This window comes from Scatophagus argus, chromosome 4 (assembly GCF_020382885.2).
Source record: "Scatophagus argus isolate fScaArg1 chromosome 4, fScaArg1.pri, whole genome shotgun sequence".
NCBI lineage: Eukaryota > Metazoa > Chordata > Actinopteri > Scatophagidae > Scatophagus > Scatophagus argus.
Window position 1 is genome coordinate 12,648,191 of NC_058496.1, and position 19,749 is coordinate 12,667,939.

At 39.2% G+C, this 19,749-nt stretch overlaps 3 protein-coding genes across 3 annotated transcripts; 1 reads left to right on the top strand and 2 right to left on the bottom strand.

Moving 5' to 3' along the window:
* Positions 1–997: 997 nt before the first annotated feature.
* On the bottom strand, positions 998–5,766 carry LOC124058490 (gamma-glutamyl hydrolase). Its single transcript, XM_046387803.1, has 9 exons — positions 5,158–5,766; positions 4,924–5,038; positions 4,258–4,308; positions 4,093–4,177; positions 3,407–3,545; positions 2,984–3,090; positions 2,260–2,353; positions 2,031–2,168; positions 998–1,260 (listed from the first exon to the last, which is right to left on the bottom strand). Exons 1-9 carry the CDS (start codon positions 5,273–5,275, stop codon positions 1,142–1,144), a joined length of 966 nt encoding a protein of 321 aa, XP_046243759.1. The 5' UTR covers positions 5,276–5,766; the 3' UTR covers positions 998–1,141.
* A 1,297-nt stretch (positions 5,767–7,063) lies between these two features.
* nmrk1 (nicotinamide riboside kinase 1) lies at positions 7,064–11,501 on the bottom strand. Its single transcript, XM_046387805.1, has 8 exons — positions 11,298–11,501; positions 9,594–9,684; positions 9,442–9,490; positions 8,955–9,123; positions 8,622–8,693; positions 8,376–8,482; positions 8,081–8,164; positions 7,064–7,532 (listed from the first exon to the last, which is right to left on the bottom strand). Exons 1-8 carry the CDS (start codon positions 11,324–11,326, stop codon positions 7,522–7,524), a joined length of 612 nt encoding a protein of 203 aa, XP_046243761.1. The 5' UTR covers positions 11,327–11,501; the 3' UTR covers positions 7,064–7,521.
* Positions 11,502–12,065: 564 nt separating this feature from the next.
* On the top strand, positions 12,066–19,181 carry ostf1 (osteoclast stimulating factor 1). Its single transcript, XM_046387804.1, has 10 exons — positions 12,066–12,227; positions 15,563–15,609; positions 16,072–16,122; positions 16,354–16,417; positions 16,557–16,610; positions 16,808–16,915; positions 17,233–17,282; positions 17,876–17,954; positions 18,172–18,270; positions 18,984–19,181. Exons 1-10 carry the CDS (start codon positions 12,194–12,196, stop codon positions 19,040–19,042), a joined length of 645 nt encoding a protein of 214 aa, XP_046243760.1. The 5' UTR covers positions 12,066–12,193; the 3' UTR covers positions 19,043–19,181.
* The last annotated feature ends 568 nt before the right edge of the window (positions 19,182–19,749 follow it).

Sequence of the window (19,749 nt, forward strand, 5' to 3'; positions counted from 1 at the left end):
CTATCAGTGAGTCAATCAGAAAAGAAATGTTCTGCAGCTATTCTGATGATCAATTTATCATTTAAGTCATTTAGCTTAAGCCGCCCTTAACAATTTGCCAATTTTCTTAAAAATTAGAAGAAAAAAATTAATATCTTTGGGTTGGCGACTGCCAGTTGAACAAAGCAACAAATTTAGACTTTACCTTTGACTGAAATTATCATCATCGCCATTTCTCTCTCAGTATTATTGTACCAAACAAGAAGATAACAACTGGTAAATCGATTTGAGCTGCAGTTGAAAATATTTTTTTGTAACTTCTGTTTCCAAGGTTTAGAATAAACTTTCACACTTAATACTTAATTTTCAAATCATTTTCATATTGTGCACCAGTGGAGCAAACACTATTTCCAAAAAAAATAGCAAATTACTGCAAACTAATTGCCCCATAATAAACCTGAAGGTCTTTGGACTTTATAAGGACCTGGGACCCAAGCTGGTTACAGGGCAGCTGCCTGTTTTGCCCAGTCAGTCATGAATTACATTCATTTGACATTGTGACGTTGAAAATACTGAGCTGACATGGTGAGATTGTTTGGTATACTGCTGGCTCCAAGGTCAACAGTGAAAGTTCAACTTCAGCTTTGGTACAAAAAATAAATAAATAAATAAAATATTGAAAAAAAAAAGGAAATTTGAATGTCTAATTCCAGGACAATTCATTTGCTGATGAACATCATGTGGTATGACTGAAAGCTCCAAAACAGTTTGGTCACATCCTTTACCTCTTTGTTGGCTTATATTTAGTCAAACTTGATTATAATGAGTCTTAAAAATAATCTGTTAGTGGCCTGTAAAGAATATCTAACAAATGTTGAATGTAAACACCTCAGAGTGTATTCAAACTCCTAAAAAAAGACAGAGGACATGACCTTCACTATGAGCTACTCAGTGGACAAAATGACCTCCATGAAAAAACACACCGACACACTGCCTCTCCCTTAATGATCCATCCAGATGCAAGTAAGTACTTTAATAGGAATAACAGCACATGAATGTCCTGCCTAAAACAACAAAGTGCTGGTGCAGAAACCTCTACACAGTGCGATGATGTGCCTCTTTGAATCAGCACACAAGTGGATGAAATGGATCGTTCAAAGGCTCAGAAGAAGTAGAGCTGCTCATATCCTGTGAAGTTTGCAGCATAGACAGGCGTGTAGCTGTAAATCAGTGACGAGTCCTCTTCCTCAGGATTGTCGAAGTGGTGTAAACTTCTCCTTCCTAAACAAAGCAGAAGTGAGATGTGTGTGATTAAGAACAGATGAATCACCTGCATGGGGAAATTGTGCTGATGCACGTAGAAGTTTGAAATGTAATATCTGCATTATTTTGGGTCTAATTACACAGAATTTTAATGTGATTTCCCCAACAGCATCTTTTAATTATTAGTCTGTTTTCCTGTTAATCTCTCTCTTGTCTATCATTGCTGAATTAACATTTCCATGGATCTCAGGTGTTGGATAAATTTATTTTGTAACATACATATCATTATATAGTGGATATTCTGGAAAATATATTTCCATATGCAGTTTTTACAGCTACTCTTTCTCTGGACAAGGCTGATAAAAGAGTAGAGCCTGCCTAAAATATGAAAGAAAAATGAATATAATTTCTATTTTCTTTTTTTGTCATCATTTTGTCCAATAGACCTGTCAATAATGACACTTTCCTGATCAAAACTGTTTTTTAGTTGCATATGCAGGGGTACCTTGGCATGCATATATCTTTAATATCAGTTATCAGTTGGAGCTGGGCCAACACACAAAGACAGACAACCACACACTTTCACACTCACACCTAGGGGCAATGTAGTGTAGCCAATGACCCTAATGTGCATGTTTTTGGTACCTCGGTATTAACAGAATGACAAAATCTCTTGACAGTTGACATATTGCCTCACACTCTATATCGTCACAGCCCGCAACTTTGCTAAATACCTAATGTGACTAAAGGTGATTCTTATGGTTGGTAACATGTGATTGTCATCTCACCTTCATTGGAGAAAAACTCAGCCAGCAGAGAGGACAACTGAATGGCGTGACGGGAGTGAGGAAAGTTCAGCTTTCTGTTCCACTGAAAACGATTCACCTCAGGGTGCCACTGTGTTCCATAGAAGGGATATCTCTTACCTGACACAGACACAATGCTGTTGTTACAACTCAACTACGTTGGAGAGCAGTGATTACGTTTGTTAAATTAACAGAAAATTAAACCTGTAACCTTCTATGGTTGAGACAAAGTGGGCTCCATTCTCAGCAATATTTGTAGACAGGATGGAGAAGAAATTCTGCAGCATCTCATTTTCCTGGAAGGTCTGTAAGAACATTTGACCTATTAGTACACCTAATAGTTATTATTTATATGTTTATAACCTTTTATTATTATTTTAAGACGCAACATTTTACATAATATTATAGTTTTTAATTATGAAAATTATTATGAAAATTATGAAAAGCACGCGTGCTTGTGGTCTCTGATGACGCAGGGACACTTTATATTATTTCTATTCTTTATTATCTTTAGTAATGAATAGGTTGTTGATTTAGGAATATGAGAAATGAAATTCCTCTAAGCTGAAACTTAAAGGATTTAATTAATCAAACTACAAACCAACTGCCACACTGTTAGCCTGAACCTGTGAACCTTGATCAACCATACAGTTTGCGAAGTCTTTGTTTGTTTGTTTGTTTTTTTGCAAGCAATGTTTAAGAGATGCTATAGAAGCAGATTGATGCAGTGTTGGAACTTCTTGTCACATGAAGGTTGTGTTCAATCTAGAGTTTCAGTCCTGCATAACAGGAAAACTGGAAAACACGTTTGTTAATGATGAAATGATTGGATGCTTATCTCTGATTTTATTTCTCTGTGAACTAACAAGACAAAACCCAGAGGGGAAGTGAAACATACAATGACACTGCTAAGCACCCAGATGGATTTATTATACCTTTACTGTAAGTCCATAGTGATGAAAGTTTCCAGTCAGAGGCTCTTGGCTCAAAGCCATCATAAGTTCGCTGGGGAAACCCTCGAACATCCTACTGGAGGTGGCCTCTGATGGGAGACAGGTGGAGGGCTAAATAAATCAACTTATTTAAACATCCTAACTTAACTTAAAAGTTCTTGCTGAAAAATAATTTGCTGACTTTGGCACATTTATTTGATTTTGTGGACAAAATCACCCTCTGATTTGAAACTTGCTTCTGCTGACATCAAGTGGTACAATTCAGTACACACGCTTTTCCAGAAAGTGTTGCGAGAAAGTCCATCGCATACCTATTTCCAACATCTTTCCTGAATCCAAAATGTAAACTGAAAAACGAAACTTAAAATATAAAAAATAAAAGAGAATGAAGCAGTAAGCTGTAACCTGTGGTCAGGTTGAGGGGCATGGCTATGTTCTCAGCCGTGGTGTTCGTCAGCAGGTTTTCACCGGCCACCAGCACAGTCAGCAGCTGCATGCCCATGCATGTACCCCAGATGGGGAAGAAGTCACCTGCATCATTGGCCTGTAACACACACAGCACACAATCACACAATTTTAGCATGTTATGCCTGACACAGTAAAACAATACTGCGGCAATGACTCTTTACAACACTGGGACAAAAGCCAGCGTGTCCTGATTTCAAATCGTATGCATGTAAAAGTACTTCGATATTAACAATATACTCCACTTTAATATTAAATATATTAGTCCTCAGTGCAAAGACTGACTCCTTTTGAAGTGTTAAATTACTGATGGATTCATAGTAGAAAGTGTTTCAGCACTGAAGCTCGCTAAACTGCTTTGCATGCTGTCAACTGGTGTAAACTTCATTGGGCCTACGTTTTATGAGCTTATTGAGCTCATAAAACAGAGCTCACTCTGAAATGCTGCGAAAATGTCTTATTCAATGAAAATATTTTATAATTATAATAATATATGTATACAGGTATACAGGTGCAAGAACAGTATAAGATACATAGATAGTTAGACAGGTTGAGAGAGAGAGACAGGGAGGGACTCTGTGACAGACAGGAAGAACAGTGAAATAATAATTTTGTTTTGTACAAACCGCCCGAGCGAGTGTGTAAAAAATCTTGGCCACCCTGGCAAAGTCTGACGTCTCAAGATCTGCGGCTCCCCCGATGAGAAGCAAACTAAACAGACAACACACAGTGAGGTCGCTGGGACTGAGAGAAAACACATTTAGTGTGTTTATGAAAGATTTGACGCTCACCCATTTATCTGCCTGAAGATCGTTTCATATTCAGCCGCACTAAGAGTCAGCCTGAGGAACACAAGACCAGAGAAAGCTTCATCACTAAATCATTTGTTTTTTGGGGTTTTTTTGCTGTTTAGACAGCCCAGCAAACATTAGGGTGGTCACGATAAGTTTAAAATTAGATACAATAGTGGTATAAAAACGATACTCGATATCTCTTTCGACGACGAAAAGAAAAACGGTAAAAAAAAAAAAAAAAAAAAAAAAAAGAATAATTTTTCATTGCTGGTGCAGAGAAAGGTTCTTGAACACATCGCATATGTAATAATGTTAATATCTTGAGTTGAAAATCTGGTTTGTGATCTGTTACTTTATGGTTACCAGTCTACCATGAAATGCTATAAGGACTCGCACTGGGTAATGTTATTGTTTTTGAAAAAGTATCGATATTTCTGACTGCTTTCGACAACCCTGAAGACCACACGGGGGGGCACACAAAGAAACAAGGTGGCACAAAAGTCAACTTCTTCTTATACCACAAAAGCAGCGCATATTAACAGTATATTTACATAGCGAGAGAGAGGGGGAGGAAGGGAGGGAGGGAGAGAGAGAGAGAGAGGGGGGGGGGGAGAAAAAACATCTCCTCACATGCATGAGACAACATTAGAAGGCTAAACCAACCTGATAGGCATCACCCTGCTGCCTCCAGACTCCATGTACTTCACATAGGAGGCAGGAATGAAGGTCCTCCCGAATGGTTTCAGAACTTCATCTGAAACTATCTGAGTCAAAACACCTGCGGGACAAAAACACTGCAGCCGTGATTACACTTTGCATTTTAAATGCATCACCTAAGCGCTTCTTTGTCTGTTTTCACGTTTGCAATAGAAGTAGAAGCAGCAGTATTTCACTCACCGATCACAGGTCTGTCGTTCACAGCCTCCTGCTTGAGTTTCGTCGGCATAGCTTTGCTGCAACAGAAGCAGCCTGCAATAAGCAAACACACGTATGCTGAAAATCCCGTGATGGCCATCTTTTCACCTTGTTCGTTTAATAATAGTGATCAAGCCAAGCTTAATTTGGCAATTAAAAATGCATGAGGCTGTCAGAGAGGCTTTGATCGATGAAAGAAGCAGCAGCAGACTTAAATACGTCAAGGCAGAAAAGGATCTCATCATACAGGGAAGTGAGGAATGCCCAGGTTTAGCCTACATGATGATGACTCCTCAACTGCACATGCCGGTCAGACCAGATATTTGCTGATGTAAACATAAATATGCCGCTGACAGCACGGACTTTTTGCTAAAATTCTTATCCTTTTGTGTGGTGGGAAATAATGTTTTGCAATATAGTTCGCAGAAAAATTAAAAAGGCAGCTCTTGGATCACACTGTCAACCAGGTTTCAGTCTGACCATGAAAGCAGGTTTCTGTTTATAGGATCCGAAAGAGAGGAAGTTCACAGCAGAGGCAGGCAGACTTTGTACTGAAGCCAGGTACTGCTGACAAACGCTCCTTAAACCTCATAGTCACTGCAACGCATTCTGTCCAGTTTTAATAAATGAATGAATAAACTTTTTTTTTCTCTCCAATAATGCTGTGTAAACATTTCTGAGAAACTTTGCAGCACAATGACCTCTCACAGTGCAATGCCTTCTTTAAAAAACAAAACAAAACACTGAAAGCAATGAATTTACTGTACAGAGACAACAGTGCCATCCACTGATGAAGACCTTGACATGTTGTTGAAAGCTAAGCTAAGTGGCTAGCTCGAGCTAAGATTATTTTGTCTGTGGTTTAATGGTCTTATGGTTTTATGAAGAGTGTAAAATTATAATCAAAAAGAAAGAAAGACAGATGAGAAATGAGGGTATTGGATACAGACGGGTTAAAAATCTCCCAAAGCCTTTGTATAAATGGAATAGTACACAGATGACTTGAAAAGATTATGCTGACAGCGAGCAAGTCAAACTTAAATTACCATGTGAAACAAATAAAATGTGACAGGGTTTTTTGCGGGCTGATGGAGAAGTTTCATGATTATATTTGGCAGGAAATTGCTGCTTAACGGTCCGTTTCCATTTTCAAGCTAAACCAGATGCATCAGTGGACTTGAATCAGCAGAAATGTGCATTAAGTCACCGATGTGGTCATGCATTGTGTGTTCGTCCATGTAGAGCACCAGAGCCGACAACACAACCACATGCTAAAACAGGTGGCGGTAAAAACCTCCACACTGCACCAGTCGCTGCTGGGATTGCGCAACATTTAAACTCTTCACCCCCCCTCTGCCTTCATTCCCTACATATATAAAATGACCACAAACAATTGCACAAGGCTGGTTTACAAACTGGACAAAGTGAGAAACTGCCTCACTTACAGTCGACAGGGTGAACACTGCACACAGGGTGTTTCCTGGGGTTGGAGGGTCAAAATGTGGCCTTCAATTCAGGTTTCCTCTCACATTTACAAAAAGATATAGACTGGATGGCAATTACACAAATAGTTGAAATTTAATCAGTTTCATAATAATAAATGACTGGTTCATCGTAAGTGTTAAAAAGTGACTCTTTGGTGTGGCGATTCTTTTGTTATCATTTGCTGATAATCACAGTTTAAAGGAGCTTTGAATTCAGATATGTGAGAAGTCTGTTTCCAGCTAGAGTGTCAGACTTGACTCCCCCAAGTGAAGACAAATTGCCTCTAATGGATCCAAAAAGGCTTTCACAAATCACGTTAGACAAAGCAATCTGCTCACAAAAGCACAGTTTGCAATGAGCACTGAATAATATTTTTAATATCCAAACATGAGTGAGAAAGTACTTAAAACTGATCTTTTATTAGGCACACTTTAAGTATTTTGTTATCTGCAGTTACAGCATGAGTTAGAGCTATATGTATACGTACATATTTGGGTACATAGAAAAAGAGACTTTTGGTTCAAAATGCTCCATACATTATTAAAAAAAACAACAGACTGAGAGAGAAATCGCTGTAAGATATTCCATCATGTGACTGTGCCTAACTTTAAAATACTGTCCACTGCTGTAATGCCAAAGACCCTGGGGGTCAATGTGATGCCTCCATAGTTGTTTAAAAACTCCTTTCAGCAATATTACTACCTATTGTCGACATTAAACAGACACGAGCATTTTCAAACAACACTACAGACACACTCGATTTGTTCCTTTCAGCCAATCAGCCAATCCAAAAGAAAATAACTTTCCTGACATCCATCGGAGCAGCAGTCTTCAAAAGGTAAATAAATAAAACTGGAGATTTCAGTCTTTCTCTGAAAACAAAATACACACAAAATTAAATTATAATTACTAATTAATAAAATTAGTAATTCTGTTAAAATGTGAATATAAGACAGTAAACTAAAAGGTTTTGAAGGCTTAGTTCAAAGTTTAGTTTTTCCATAATGGCATCAAAATTTCGAATTCTATAATATGTCAATATCTTGTTTAATATTGTTTGCAACTGTCTGGCTTCATCTAAGATCTGGTAAACTGAAAGAGGTATGTATTTGCAGAATTATGCGAGGTTTCAACATTTTTCTAAAAATATTATCTAAAGGCAACTATATCCCAGTACAAAACTCCATACTAATTCTAGCATGTGTTAAGGAAGCAGTGTCAGTCTGCCCACTGAAAAACACTTGATTTGAGAGTGTGCTGTGGATGTATACTGTTATCACCAATGCATTTTGCAAAGCTAAAGGAAGCGTCTCCCTGGAAAGATGATATGTTGTCTTACTGTTGTCTTAAAACTTACTGTTTTTACGGCAGAGATTCCCAACACAAGTCTTAACCACATGATATCATAACTGCAGCTCACCTCTGAGCCTTTCTATTCCCTCATAAACATCTTTACACACAGCAGCCAGCAGCTCTTCCTTTGGCTTTAGTCCATCCAGATATGCTGGAAAAAAGCAACAACAACAAAAAAACAGATAAACACATGGATGTAGATCATCAGTACATTAGCACTGCTACACTGATAATAGCTGCAATATTCATCATGATTTTTGAGGTCTCAAAAACATAAATACCATAACTTCTCCGATAAATCATTTTCTTTATTCCATCAGCATCACATACTGTACACATGGCAGCTCTGACTGGACACTTACCAATACCGGACACCATGCTCTCCATCTCCTGTCGGTTTTTCAGGTACATTGGCCACACATACCCATCAAAGTAGTCGGGAGGATCGGGAGGAGTGTAGACCCTCGAACTGTCAATCAAAGACAGCAAAGAGTGATCAGAACATGAAGGGGCACATTTATTTTTGTCTTGAAACAGAAACAACATTTACTAAGTGGTCAAACGCTCAACCTGCAAACAGAATTTCTGATTAAAAAAATCTGAATCACCTTCGTCTCCTCTTGCAGACTTCATAGGGTATTTCCATGAAGTATCTTTTGTCAATTTGCTCATTCAGAGGCCTGGGAAGAAAAAGCAGGACAAATCCATCAGAGTTACAGCATTATTACATGGAACATCATATCACCATTATTATTAGTCAGAGACAGGTTTTCATATCATTGAACAAACCCTCAGAGAACAATAAGTCCTTGGCTGCTTTCATTTAAAGGCTTATGAAAGAGCTACGTAATTAAGAGGAAAACAGAGACAGTGTTCATTATTTCAGGTTTTATATGCTGAAATTATAACAGAGTAACTCCACTGAAGCCTCCCTTGTGTACCTGTAGTTGAAAATGAGGAAGCCTTCGACTATCAGCACAAACACCTGCTTGTCATCTGATGGTGTTGTGGGCTCTGGGTTCAGGCCTCGCTGCCTCAGGAAAGACTCGGGATCTTTTCGCCACAAGTCAACGTCGCTCACCATCGTGTCCATGTGCAGAGCGTCAAGCGCTTAAAACAGAACGCAGTGACAAAGGCGCATGTGCAAGTCTGATAACTGACAAAACAATTAAAAAATGAACAACAGATAATTAAAATAACAATTTGTTCCAGCCCTAACGTGTTTTAAGTTGTTCGGATTGGTTATTTGTAAATTGTCCACACATTTTTACTTCCCAGCATGAAGGTGATGATGATCAAACTGTGTGTGTTTGGCTCAATGAAGTTTGGTGTGGAATGGGAATGTGGAATTATACCCACAGTATAATAGCTGCTTTTAAACAGTATTACTGTATTTAAGGAGGACTTGTTTTTCTGTAGTGTCCTTACTGTCATATTGCTTAAAGCCATTGTTGTCCTCTGGTACCACAGACTCATCCTGAAGAGAAGAGCATCCACTGTGATCACTCAAGCACTCAGACTTCTAGCATATCTACAATAGTGTAACACTGGCATGACTTAAAGAAAGCCTCACACTCTACCTTAAAATATGAATCCTGTGCGATGATGCAGCTGTTGGGTATCTGCTGGTGTAAACTCCCAGAAAGAGTAGATTTTCCTCCGTTGGTCATCCTGAAAGACAAACAGTACAAATGACTGAGAACATTTTAAAGCTGCACAAACAGCACTGAATTTGTTACCTTTACTCACCTCCTTATAGATAATAATAGACTATCTACCTTGATGGAGACAGCTACCTAGCTCAGGTAAACAATAATCTTTAAAGAAATTTAGCTTGAGTGTCTTCAGGTAAAATTTTGTTTTGTCTGCCCTCTGGTGGTTTAACTTGACCCGTTCCTGTTGCTGTGATAGCTGATGTTGAAGTATTAGAGCCTTGCTGAGAAATCAGCCATGCTGATGCGTCACATCGAGAATGGCTCATCTCACACACACACTTACTGTAAAATATCCTGCAAGCACATAGTTTCGACAAAACTATTTTAATAAAACAAATTTATAGGAACCTTGTGAAAACAGCGCTTATGCTATCTAAAAGAAAAAAAGGACTACAAACTAACAATGTCAGCGTTATTGTAATGTTATGAATATCAACATTACTACTATTACTAATCATAACTTGAGGGACTCTAGTGTAAATAGTCTTTTTCTTTTCTGTACTGTGTGCAGCTGCAGGTACTTGTTTCCTGTGTATTTATTCCTTCTGAATGCACATCCTTCCCTTATCCTTGCATGCTTTGCACCCATTTTATCCTGTTTGCTGCTGTAATACTGTAATTCGCCAGTTATGGGACTAATAAAGGATTATATTATCTTATCTTATCTTATTGTATCAGCCTCAAAAATCCAGTATCAGTCAGACTGTGATCAGTACAGTGTGACACAACTGTTGTACGTGGTTCGAAGTGCAACACACTTTCGGCCAGAGAGGTCAGTGAAACACTGCCATCACCCTGATAAGTTCTTATTTGAAAACAACATGTCCTATTAGAAAATACTGCAAAAGACAGCAAAGAATTCTTGCACACTTTGCAGACCCTCCTGATCCTGGATGTGCATCACGCGATCTGACATCAGAAAATATTGAAAATATCTGTGTGTCACTCCTGCTGAATGTTTTGCATTTACGAACTATCAATGCAAAGAAAACAATTGTAATATCAGGCATTTGTGTGTGCCTATTTACCTTAAAACACTCCTATAAACCCTTATTTATTTACTAACACTTATCGACATGTCTGTGCAGTGAATTGATGTCAGAAAGAAGAAGATCTCAGCACATTAATACAGAGACACATGCGATTTTTCCCCCCGTGAAGCAGCCAATTCTTATCAGTCTTTGTTGCCACATGGTTGTCACATGTCGGACCTGATGGTGTTCCTGATGCTCCCACTCCATGTATGTTACCCAAGAATATAATTTAATAATATTAGACTAATGCATTTCCTATTGCCTTTCCCTGACCTGTTGTCTTGTCACTCCCACAATAAACCACCAAAAAGCACTTGAGAATCTGAATCTTGTTGTTAAAGTTAAAGTTGTCAAATAATTTAAAAGTGATTATAGAAACCCGTGTTTGCACAAAGAAAGTGTACTCAAAATGCTATCTGAAGTCCAGTTGGCAATCTGGAGGAAAATGACCCAAGGAGAACAATAACGGACATGTGTTAGTGATAAGGTCAACACAGCAACACAATAATGTTCACAATCCTCCGCACTTACTTACCCGCCAACTCCTACAACTAGTGTCTTCATTTCAGCTTCTGGTGGCGTTTTTGATATATAAAACAGGTAACAGCAAATGAATTAACAGTCCATATAAAGACTTTGCTGAAACACAGGAGTGGTTAGAGGTGCAGCAACTCTGCACCACGGATCTGCTCGCCACACTTTTCCGCTATTGGACGCTCGTGATTCGCTGATGGAGCTGCTACGTCATTGCAAAGAGAGAGAAAAAAAGTTAAGGTCTGTTCTATCAAAAACAAACCATAAAGCTAAAAAAAAGGGTTACTGAATGAACACACTGTAAAATACAAGCAATTTTAAATAAAATTAAATAAATAAATACAATTAAATTAAATGGGCAGGAAGTTTATGTTGAAGTAAATGTCAGAACATTTCAAAAAGTTATGTAAGGTAGCCTAAGTTATGTGTAAAATTATAACAGCAAAAGAAAAAATGGTTCAAAATAAAATAAAAAATGTAGAATTAAGTACAATTAAATTAAATCACAAATACTATATAATTAGTAATAAAAAAAAACACTATCAACACATTTGTTTAAATAGGGTTAGGGCTAGAATACGTAAATTAAAACATGTAAAATCATTAATAGAAATAAATGAAGAAATCTTGATGAATAATCAGATAAGGTAAAAATAAAGTCAATATTATGCAATATGCTGATGTCTACAGAACATTCATGATTTTCGTGGAAAAAACCTGCCAAATTTAGAAGAAGCACTTTTAGTTCTGCGCATGCGCAACCAAACTTTTCCGCGTCTCTTAGTGCAAGTGCACTTCCTCATTGTCAGTGGTAGCAAAGTGCTCACAGTCTAGTGGCGTTCCTGGCTGAAAGACCACACCTCGCTATTCGTTTTATTTTATATCCGATCCTTTCAGATGTCGAAGCCTCCTCCCAAGCCGGCCAAACCAGGTAAGACCAGCACTATGAACATTTGCTGTTTAAATTTAGCCAAAACTAAAGCCTTCTCTCTTACGAGAGCAACACACCTAGTTGGCGGTGTGAGCTTAATGGGCGGGGAGTGAACGCTCAGTTAGTGAGGTCGATTGATTTCTGTCGCCTGTCTTTGAAACATCCATCACCAAATGGAAAGTAAGCTCATGAACTCCGATTAATAACATCCGTTGTTACTGACTGGGCCAAGACTGCAGTAGAGTTGGTAGATGTGTCTTCGTGCCTTCACTGCTGACTGACAGGGAGATCCAGCTCTCAGCTGCAGGCCTTCTGCGACTTCCCTATTTCCATCACTCATGCAAGGAGAGCTTGCTAGGTTAAGAGGTGAGGATGAGGCTACACGATCGACGACACCAGGCTTGTTTCCTGCAAGCTCACACTGTGCTGCTGTTCTGGTAGCTCAGTCAGAGATAAGGATGTCTAATACTCACATGCGGTTTTTGTGCAAGTCGTGTTTTTTCAAATGTGAATAAAGGACAGTTGCCTTGTTAAACCTGTACTCTTGTGCACGTTGTGTCCGCAGCGCTGCAATAAATTCTACCCTCCATGATTTAAGTAAACTGTTTTAGAGGATTATTAAAATGATTTTATGGTCTATTTAGAGGCTGCTGTTGCAGGCTGATACAGTTGAATCAACACAAAAAAGCCCTGAACATCATAAACTTTATGATTTGTTATAGGGATGTTGTATTAGACTACATTAGTCTTAGCTGGATGCACTTAATAAATTGGTTCCTGAGTGTGTTTTTGAGCACCAGAGGTTATAGCAGGTGTAAAAATAAATAAATAAATAAATACACACATATCAAGAGGAGCAAAAATGAATCATCTTCATATCTGAAGTCAAAGCAGTGAGCCCCCGTGAGCTCCCTAGTGAATCGTAAACAATCATGAAAAATCAAAAACATGGTTTGAAATCGCACAGGCACATTTCAGCAGACATTCGTGCATCAGGTTTTGCCTGCTAGCACAAAACATATGAACGACGGACACGTCATTATCATTCATGCCCTTCGTGGTTATTCGTGAGTCGGCTCCATGACACCTCACCTGGCTGTGATGGCAGGGGAGATCATCTGTCTTGACAGATGGCTGGTTGGTGTGCCTGCGTCAGCCATCAGTCTAATTAGGCAAAGTCATTGCCTCACGTAGACGTGACTAATGTGGCTTTACGCATGCGGTAATTCACGTGGAGGCACTCGCTTGTGAGCATGAAATGCAGGTGTAAGTTAACCTGAATGGCTCAGGATTCAGGGGCTGAATTAACTGAATGCCCCTGGTTCACATGTCCATGTTGGATGGTTTTGGTCCATCTAAAATAATGTTGAATTAATTTGTCTTTGTTTCATGGCTGCTGGTTTGTATTTGTCCCTTTGATGGATGTTTGTGACAGAGTATTTCTCTGCAAAGGTCAAATGAAACCCTTTTTTTTCAGTGGGTGCTTGAAGGGATATTTGGTATCACACATGTGCTGTGATAACTTTTTTCAGTGGTGCACGACCGCATACACCCTGAGCCATGTGCACTGATTTCACAGGACCGCGCTTGTGAGTTGAGTTGCTTTTTAAATTACAAAAAGAGTAGGTTTCAGTTTTTGTGTTTGAAAATTTAAAAGGTAAAAAAGGCTTGAGAGCTGTGTGCATTATCTGATTCAGAACTTTACAGTTGGTGGACTAATGGTTCTCTTGGTGTCATATTTTGGGAGGCTTAGATGGTTTTTGAGTTGAGATCAGACACATTTTTCTGTGGGTGCAAGACTGGAGCTGTCAGAGTTGCTTTTGCAATAAAATAACACAGCTGGGAGTCATCACAACACCACAAGCAAATGAAATATACTGACAACTTCTGCTCACACTGAGCTTCAGCTTCTCTTTTGAGCTACAGAAAATCTTCGTATGGGCCTGCGGCTTTAAAAGGCACAGAGAAGGGGTGGACTAGTCAGCACAGGCCTTTGTGTGTCGTAAGCGACATGACTGGGCCTGCGGAGTAGACATGCTCGCTGTGTTGGACAGAGCTGGACTTGTGCAGCATTTCGGAGACAGTGAGACAGTGTGTTAGCGAAATGGAGACCCTGAGTAACAGCAGAGGGGAGTCGCAGACCGTCCAACATTAAGGCCTGTCGACTAAAGCGGACCGAAAGACACTCGCTCAGCCTGTTATATCCAGAATCAAATGCGTTTAACTTATTACCAAGAAAGAAGCTCTTGACAAGTTAACAGCATCTTTATTTATTGTATAACAGGGAACAGACAAATACACATGGTTACACAGGAAGAAGTAATGTAAGTGATAGTAGTAGTACCACCATTTTAGTGCGAGTAGTAATTTTCAGGTTTCATTTTCACTGAAAAATAAATCAGTAAATAAATAAACATGGTGGTGATGTTATTTTTGTTGGGTCTGTACTGAACAAGCACATTTCCTTCCAGTGTTCATTGTTTGGTTTTAAAGATAAACAGGATTAAACAAACAAATCTACAAAACAAATTCAGGATAAAATCAACAAGACAAGTCTTTGGAAGGGAAGTCAGCCGAAAGAAGCGTTAAAATGATGTTTATCTACAAATCTGACAAAGAATGACACCACATTTGCAGGAGAGCTGAACAAGATTTGAGTCCCGTTGTTTATAAACCGGTGTTGTTTTGTAAACATTGTGTTTATGTGCAAAACATGTATACCCTCAGGCATTGTTTAGTCCAACAAATCAGTGGTTGGTAGAAAAATGTATCAAACAAGTCAATGTGTAATACGTCACAGTTCCCATAAGCTTTTTTTGTAGGTCTGCACGAATGAGTTTGGCTGTCAGCTAAGGCTACGACCCCTCTGGCAGCGTTCCAGCCGCAGGACTAACAACAGGCTCAACAGACTTGCACAGGGTCTAAAAATGCATATTGCTGTTGGCTGTGGCGGAGTTGTTACAGTGCACGCAGGCAGTCGAGACCAGACAGAAGGAGCTGTGTGAGCTTGTGGCAGTTTAATATTCAGCTGGAGGAGGATGATGATGAATGATATTACATGCCTGATTTCTCGCTCTTGTATGAGACTAATATATCACATTAAAGTTGCAGTCACCTGCAGGCAATCGGGTTGTAGTGAAACTAACCTGCTTTTTCTGCATCGCTGTGAAGTGGCTGCATGGGTGGTTTCAGTTCAGTGTTTATGATTTCGTGATTACAAGCACAAGGTGCTCTTTTCACCACTCATAGTGCACACAGGGGATGAGGTTAACTTGCCGCAAATCGTCACCGAATACTCCTTCTAACATGCAGTCTGTGTGTTTTCTGTTTGCTAGGCCAAGTCAAGGTGTTCAGAGCATTGTACACCTTCGACCCCAGAACGGTATGAGCTCCTTCTTTCTTAAGAAGAAATGTTTTTCTAATGTTTGGTTATTGTTGATGAATTGTGAATCTTTTGTCACACCTCTTACATGGATTTCGATGCGTATGAGCATTTTTCACATGAGCATTTTAGGCACGAGACAACAGATTTTGGGACAGCGACGTAGTGCAGCGAGTGGTGGTGTTCTGGACCAAAATTCAAACGTGGCTAAAAGAGCAAGATTTAAAAAAAAAAAAAAAAAAAAAAACAGACAAAATTGGCCATGCAGACTGTACTTATGAGTGATTTTTAAAATGTGCAAATCTGATGGTTGTGAACATGATCATCCTACTTATTTTCCTGAAGAAAAGCTCACAGATTGAAACAAGCTAAATTTGTCCCAAGAAAGATTCAGTGGGGGGAGAGAGTGAATGTGTGAAACTTCCTGAGCTACACGTCTTATGATGTTATTTTTTATTTCAGCCAGATGAGCTGTACTTTGAAGAAGGAGACTTCTTGTACATTTCTGACACAGTAAGTAAAACCTTAGAAAGATTTGGCTGCCATCCTCAAGTCCTCACGTGCTGTTTAGTTTGACTCAGAATTTGCAGCTCTTCTTCCTCTTTCATTTCACTGCTGTTTTCCCTGCATTTGTTTTTTGGTCACTTTGTCCCATTTGTTTCAACTCATTTGCTTCTGCGATATTTGATTTAAAAATAATAATAAAAAAAAAAAAAAGGATTTCTGCGCTGTCATTGTCCCCAGAGTGACTCCAATTGGTGGAAGGGGACGTGCAGAGGAAGGACGGGACTAATTCCAAGTAACTATGGTGAGCAGACGATATACACTGAGCGGAAATGATTTTCATTTCGTACGGGTGCTGACCAAAGTATTATTTACTGACTTTAGTCCGTTGTGATTATGAGTCTCAGATATTACACTAATGCTTTTGTTGTGGTTTGTTTTAGTGGCTGAACAGACAGAATCCATCGACAATCCAATGCACGAAGCAGCCAAACGAGGTGTGACGACTTTCTACAGTCCAGAATTTTATCAGTCTTCTTCCCTTTGGAGCGTTCCCCCTCAATCTGAGACACTTTCCTTTTCTTCTCCTTTTCTGGAGACAACAAAAGCAACCCTGGTCTTGATAACATGTTTTTTTTTTTTGTTTCTGCCAAAGAGCTATTACACTGTTTCCATGTGTTTGCACATTTTACAGGTAATCTGAGCTGGCTGAGGGAATGTGTGGAGAACAAGGTTGGAATCAATGGCCTGGATAAGGCAGGAAACACTGCCCTCTACTGGGGATGCCACGGAGGACATAAAGGTAACAACAGTTGGTTGGTGGTGCATGTTGAGGCTTAGTTTTTGAATGGGTTTTTAAGAAACACATTGACTTTTCAGACTGGCAACAGTGATAATTGACATTTAGGGTATTGTTGGCAGTTAAACTCTGTTAAATTCCTAAAAGTTGGGACATCGATTTGTTTTACATGAGAAGTGAAGTGCACGAAAACAGGAACTTGCTCCATGAAAGTGTTCAGTTTTTCTGTGTTCCTCCATTGTCCCTGCATGTTTGTTGATGGACACGTTATTACTTCTTGATCAATCATTCTGTCACTTCTTTTTTTTTGTACGGATCAGATGTGGTGGAGCTGCTGCTAAGCCAGTCCAATATCGAGGTCAACCAACAGGTGAGATACGTGACTGTGAGACTCACAAGCCAGGCTTCGTCTTATTACGAACACACTTCTATGTTTTCCGTTGTGTATTTCTGGCATTTTGAGCCCTGCATGGGTAAAACATCATTAGCTTTCGATTGATTTTCAGATTGAACAGGTGCTACTAATGCCACCCACTCAGGTGTTTCAACTTCTGAGGCGGTTCCAAGCAGCCTTCAGTGAGGTTTGCTCATAGTGAGAATGCATGGAACGGAACTAATGTTAGCATGTCGTAGACAGTTTGACATGCTAGGAATACATGGAATGGCGAAATGAACATTCAAGACCCAACAAACTGCAGCCTTGGCTTACATTCAACTGATTTCAGGAAGAAGTAGAAACCCAGATAGGATAAGTGATGATATGAAGAGGTGTATCCTATTCAGCTGAAGTCACAAGGACGAGAAGTCCTGTTGATTTTCTTTCTGTGGTGCTTCTCGTTATCTCAAGATTTGTCAATTTTCAGTTTTCTTTAAAATTTCTTCAGTGGTAATCAGTCACTTCCTTGTGAAAGCTTCCCTCCTCCACTTCCTTGTAAATGCCAGTAATGATGTTTTGTCTTTCAGAATAAACTTGGGGACACCGCTCTGCACGCTGCTGCCTGGAAGGGTTATTCTGACATTGTGGAAATGTTGCTGAGCAAGAGTGAGTATTTTGTCACATCTCTTATGTGTTGTTATAAAAAGACGTTGGCCAGCAGGGCGTCTTCTTTATCTGGATGAATCTCGAAAGAGAGCAGGGAAAACATAGAGATTTGATGAAACTAATTTGATGAGAATATGTGGTATAACCGAGACATAGTTGTATCTTTGTGTCAGTTTGTAGTTTACAGTTTTTTTCAGAGTGAATATATGTGTTTCAGATCCAAGGACAGACATCAGGAACAATGAGAATAAGCTGGCTCTGGATATGGCCACCAACGCCCAATGTGCTTCACTTCTCAAAAGGAAGCAGGGAAGCAGTAAGTACAGCTGCCACTAGGGGGCAGCATTGCAGCGTCCATACATGCAGTACAGTATACAGTGTCAGTATTACAAGGACAGGCAACAGAATATATAATATGCTTTTCACATGAGCGCTCCACTGTGATTGACTCTTGGCGCCAGACAAAAATACTTGATTTTAAAAACTTTTGCAAATAGGTAGAAAATCAGATATAATCTTTGAGCCTTGTCAATGCCATAAGTCATCATATATAATTCTGTGTAAAAGTTGTCAAGTTAGTCATCAGACTGAGCATATGATGCTCTTTAAAAAAGAAATAAAAAATGATGATTGATTGCCACAAAATGGCTTGTTATATGTCCAATTCCTGTTTCTGTGTCTGGTGTGAAGAGTTTAAAATATGTGATTACGTCTGATATTTTAGAGGATTCCACCCATGTTTGCAAACGAGTCCTTGTCAGAAAAAGGCATTAGAGATGAGGAAGCAATTAAACTCAAGGACCATTTACTATAGACAGTCTTTCTGTTATTTCTAGTCCTTAAATTAACTTGTAGTACTTCACCACATAGCTGCATGTAGTCATCACATCCAGAATGTTAAGCATGAATGAGAGTCAGGGCATTTATTACAAAGTATGTAAAACTACATATGCTAATAAATATTTGGTCACCAATATCGTACAGATTTTGCAGATGGTAAGCAGTGAAACTTTTTTTTTTTTCCCCCAGATGTCACCCGCACACACAGCAACGCTGAAGAGTATTTGGATGACGAGGACTCAGACTGAGCCGACCCTGTTGAATCGCCATCACTGTCTTCCATTGGGTTTGGGGATGAAGGGCATCATGGAGCTCAGAGAGATTTATTACAGATGTCAGAATTCTAAAATGGATTTACTGCTCTGTTTCCAAATGTAACTCCATTTTAGTCTTATTATTTTGTGCAAACAACAACTCAGTTCTCAGTCCTCGGTGTCTCATATGTGTGAATTTCAAAGCATTGAATTAATGCGTTGTAACAGTTCGCCTGCTTTTCCAAGTGCATCTCCACATGTGGGGAGTTTGTCTTGGAGCACCTGCCACACACTGTGGACTGAGGAGCAGAATATATGTGGACCAGTATAGTCGGACCAAAACTCTAAGAAACACATTCCAGATATACCGATTACGTTCAACCCGTTTACACTGTGCATCAAAGGGCCAGTGCAGATTAGAAGATTGATCTGGTTTGTGTCTCGTTAGATTTTACACAATCACCCAAAAGGAATTGGAAACACATCATCTCTTGTACATTTGGGAGGAAATGCAACCTGTGTATTTAAGCTTAATATTTTCCCTTTAAAAGGGATGTGCTGAGGGACCCAATGAGACCTTTTTCCTCACCTGCCCTGTTATTCTCTGTACTACGTTTTATAACATTTCCACTGCAGTTTAAGACCTCAGTCTGTTCAGCTCAGTGTAACAATAACAAAAAAAAAAAAACCCTTCCCCATGT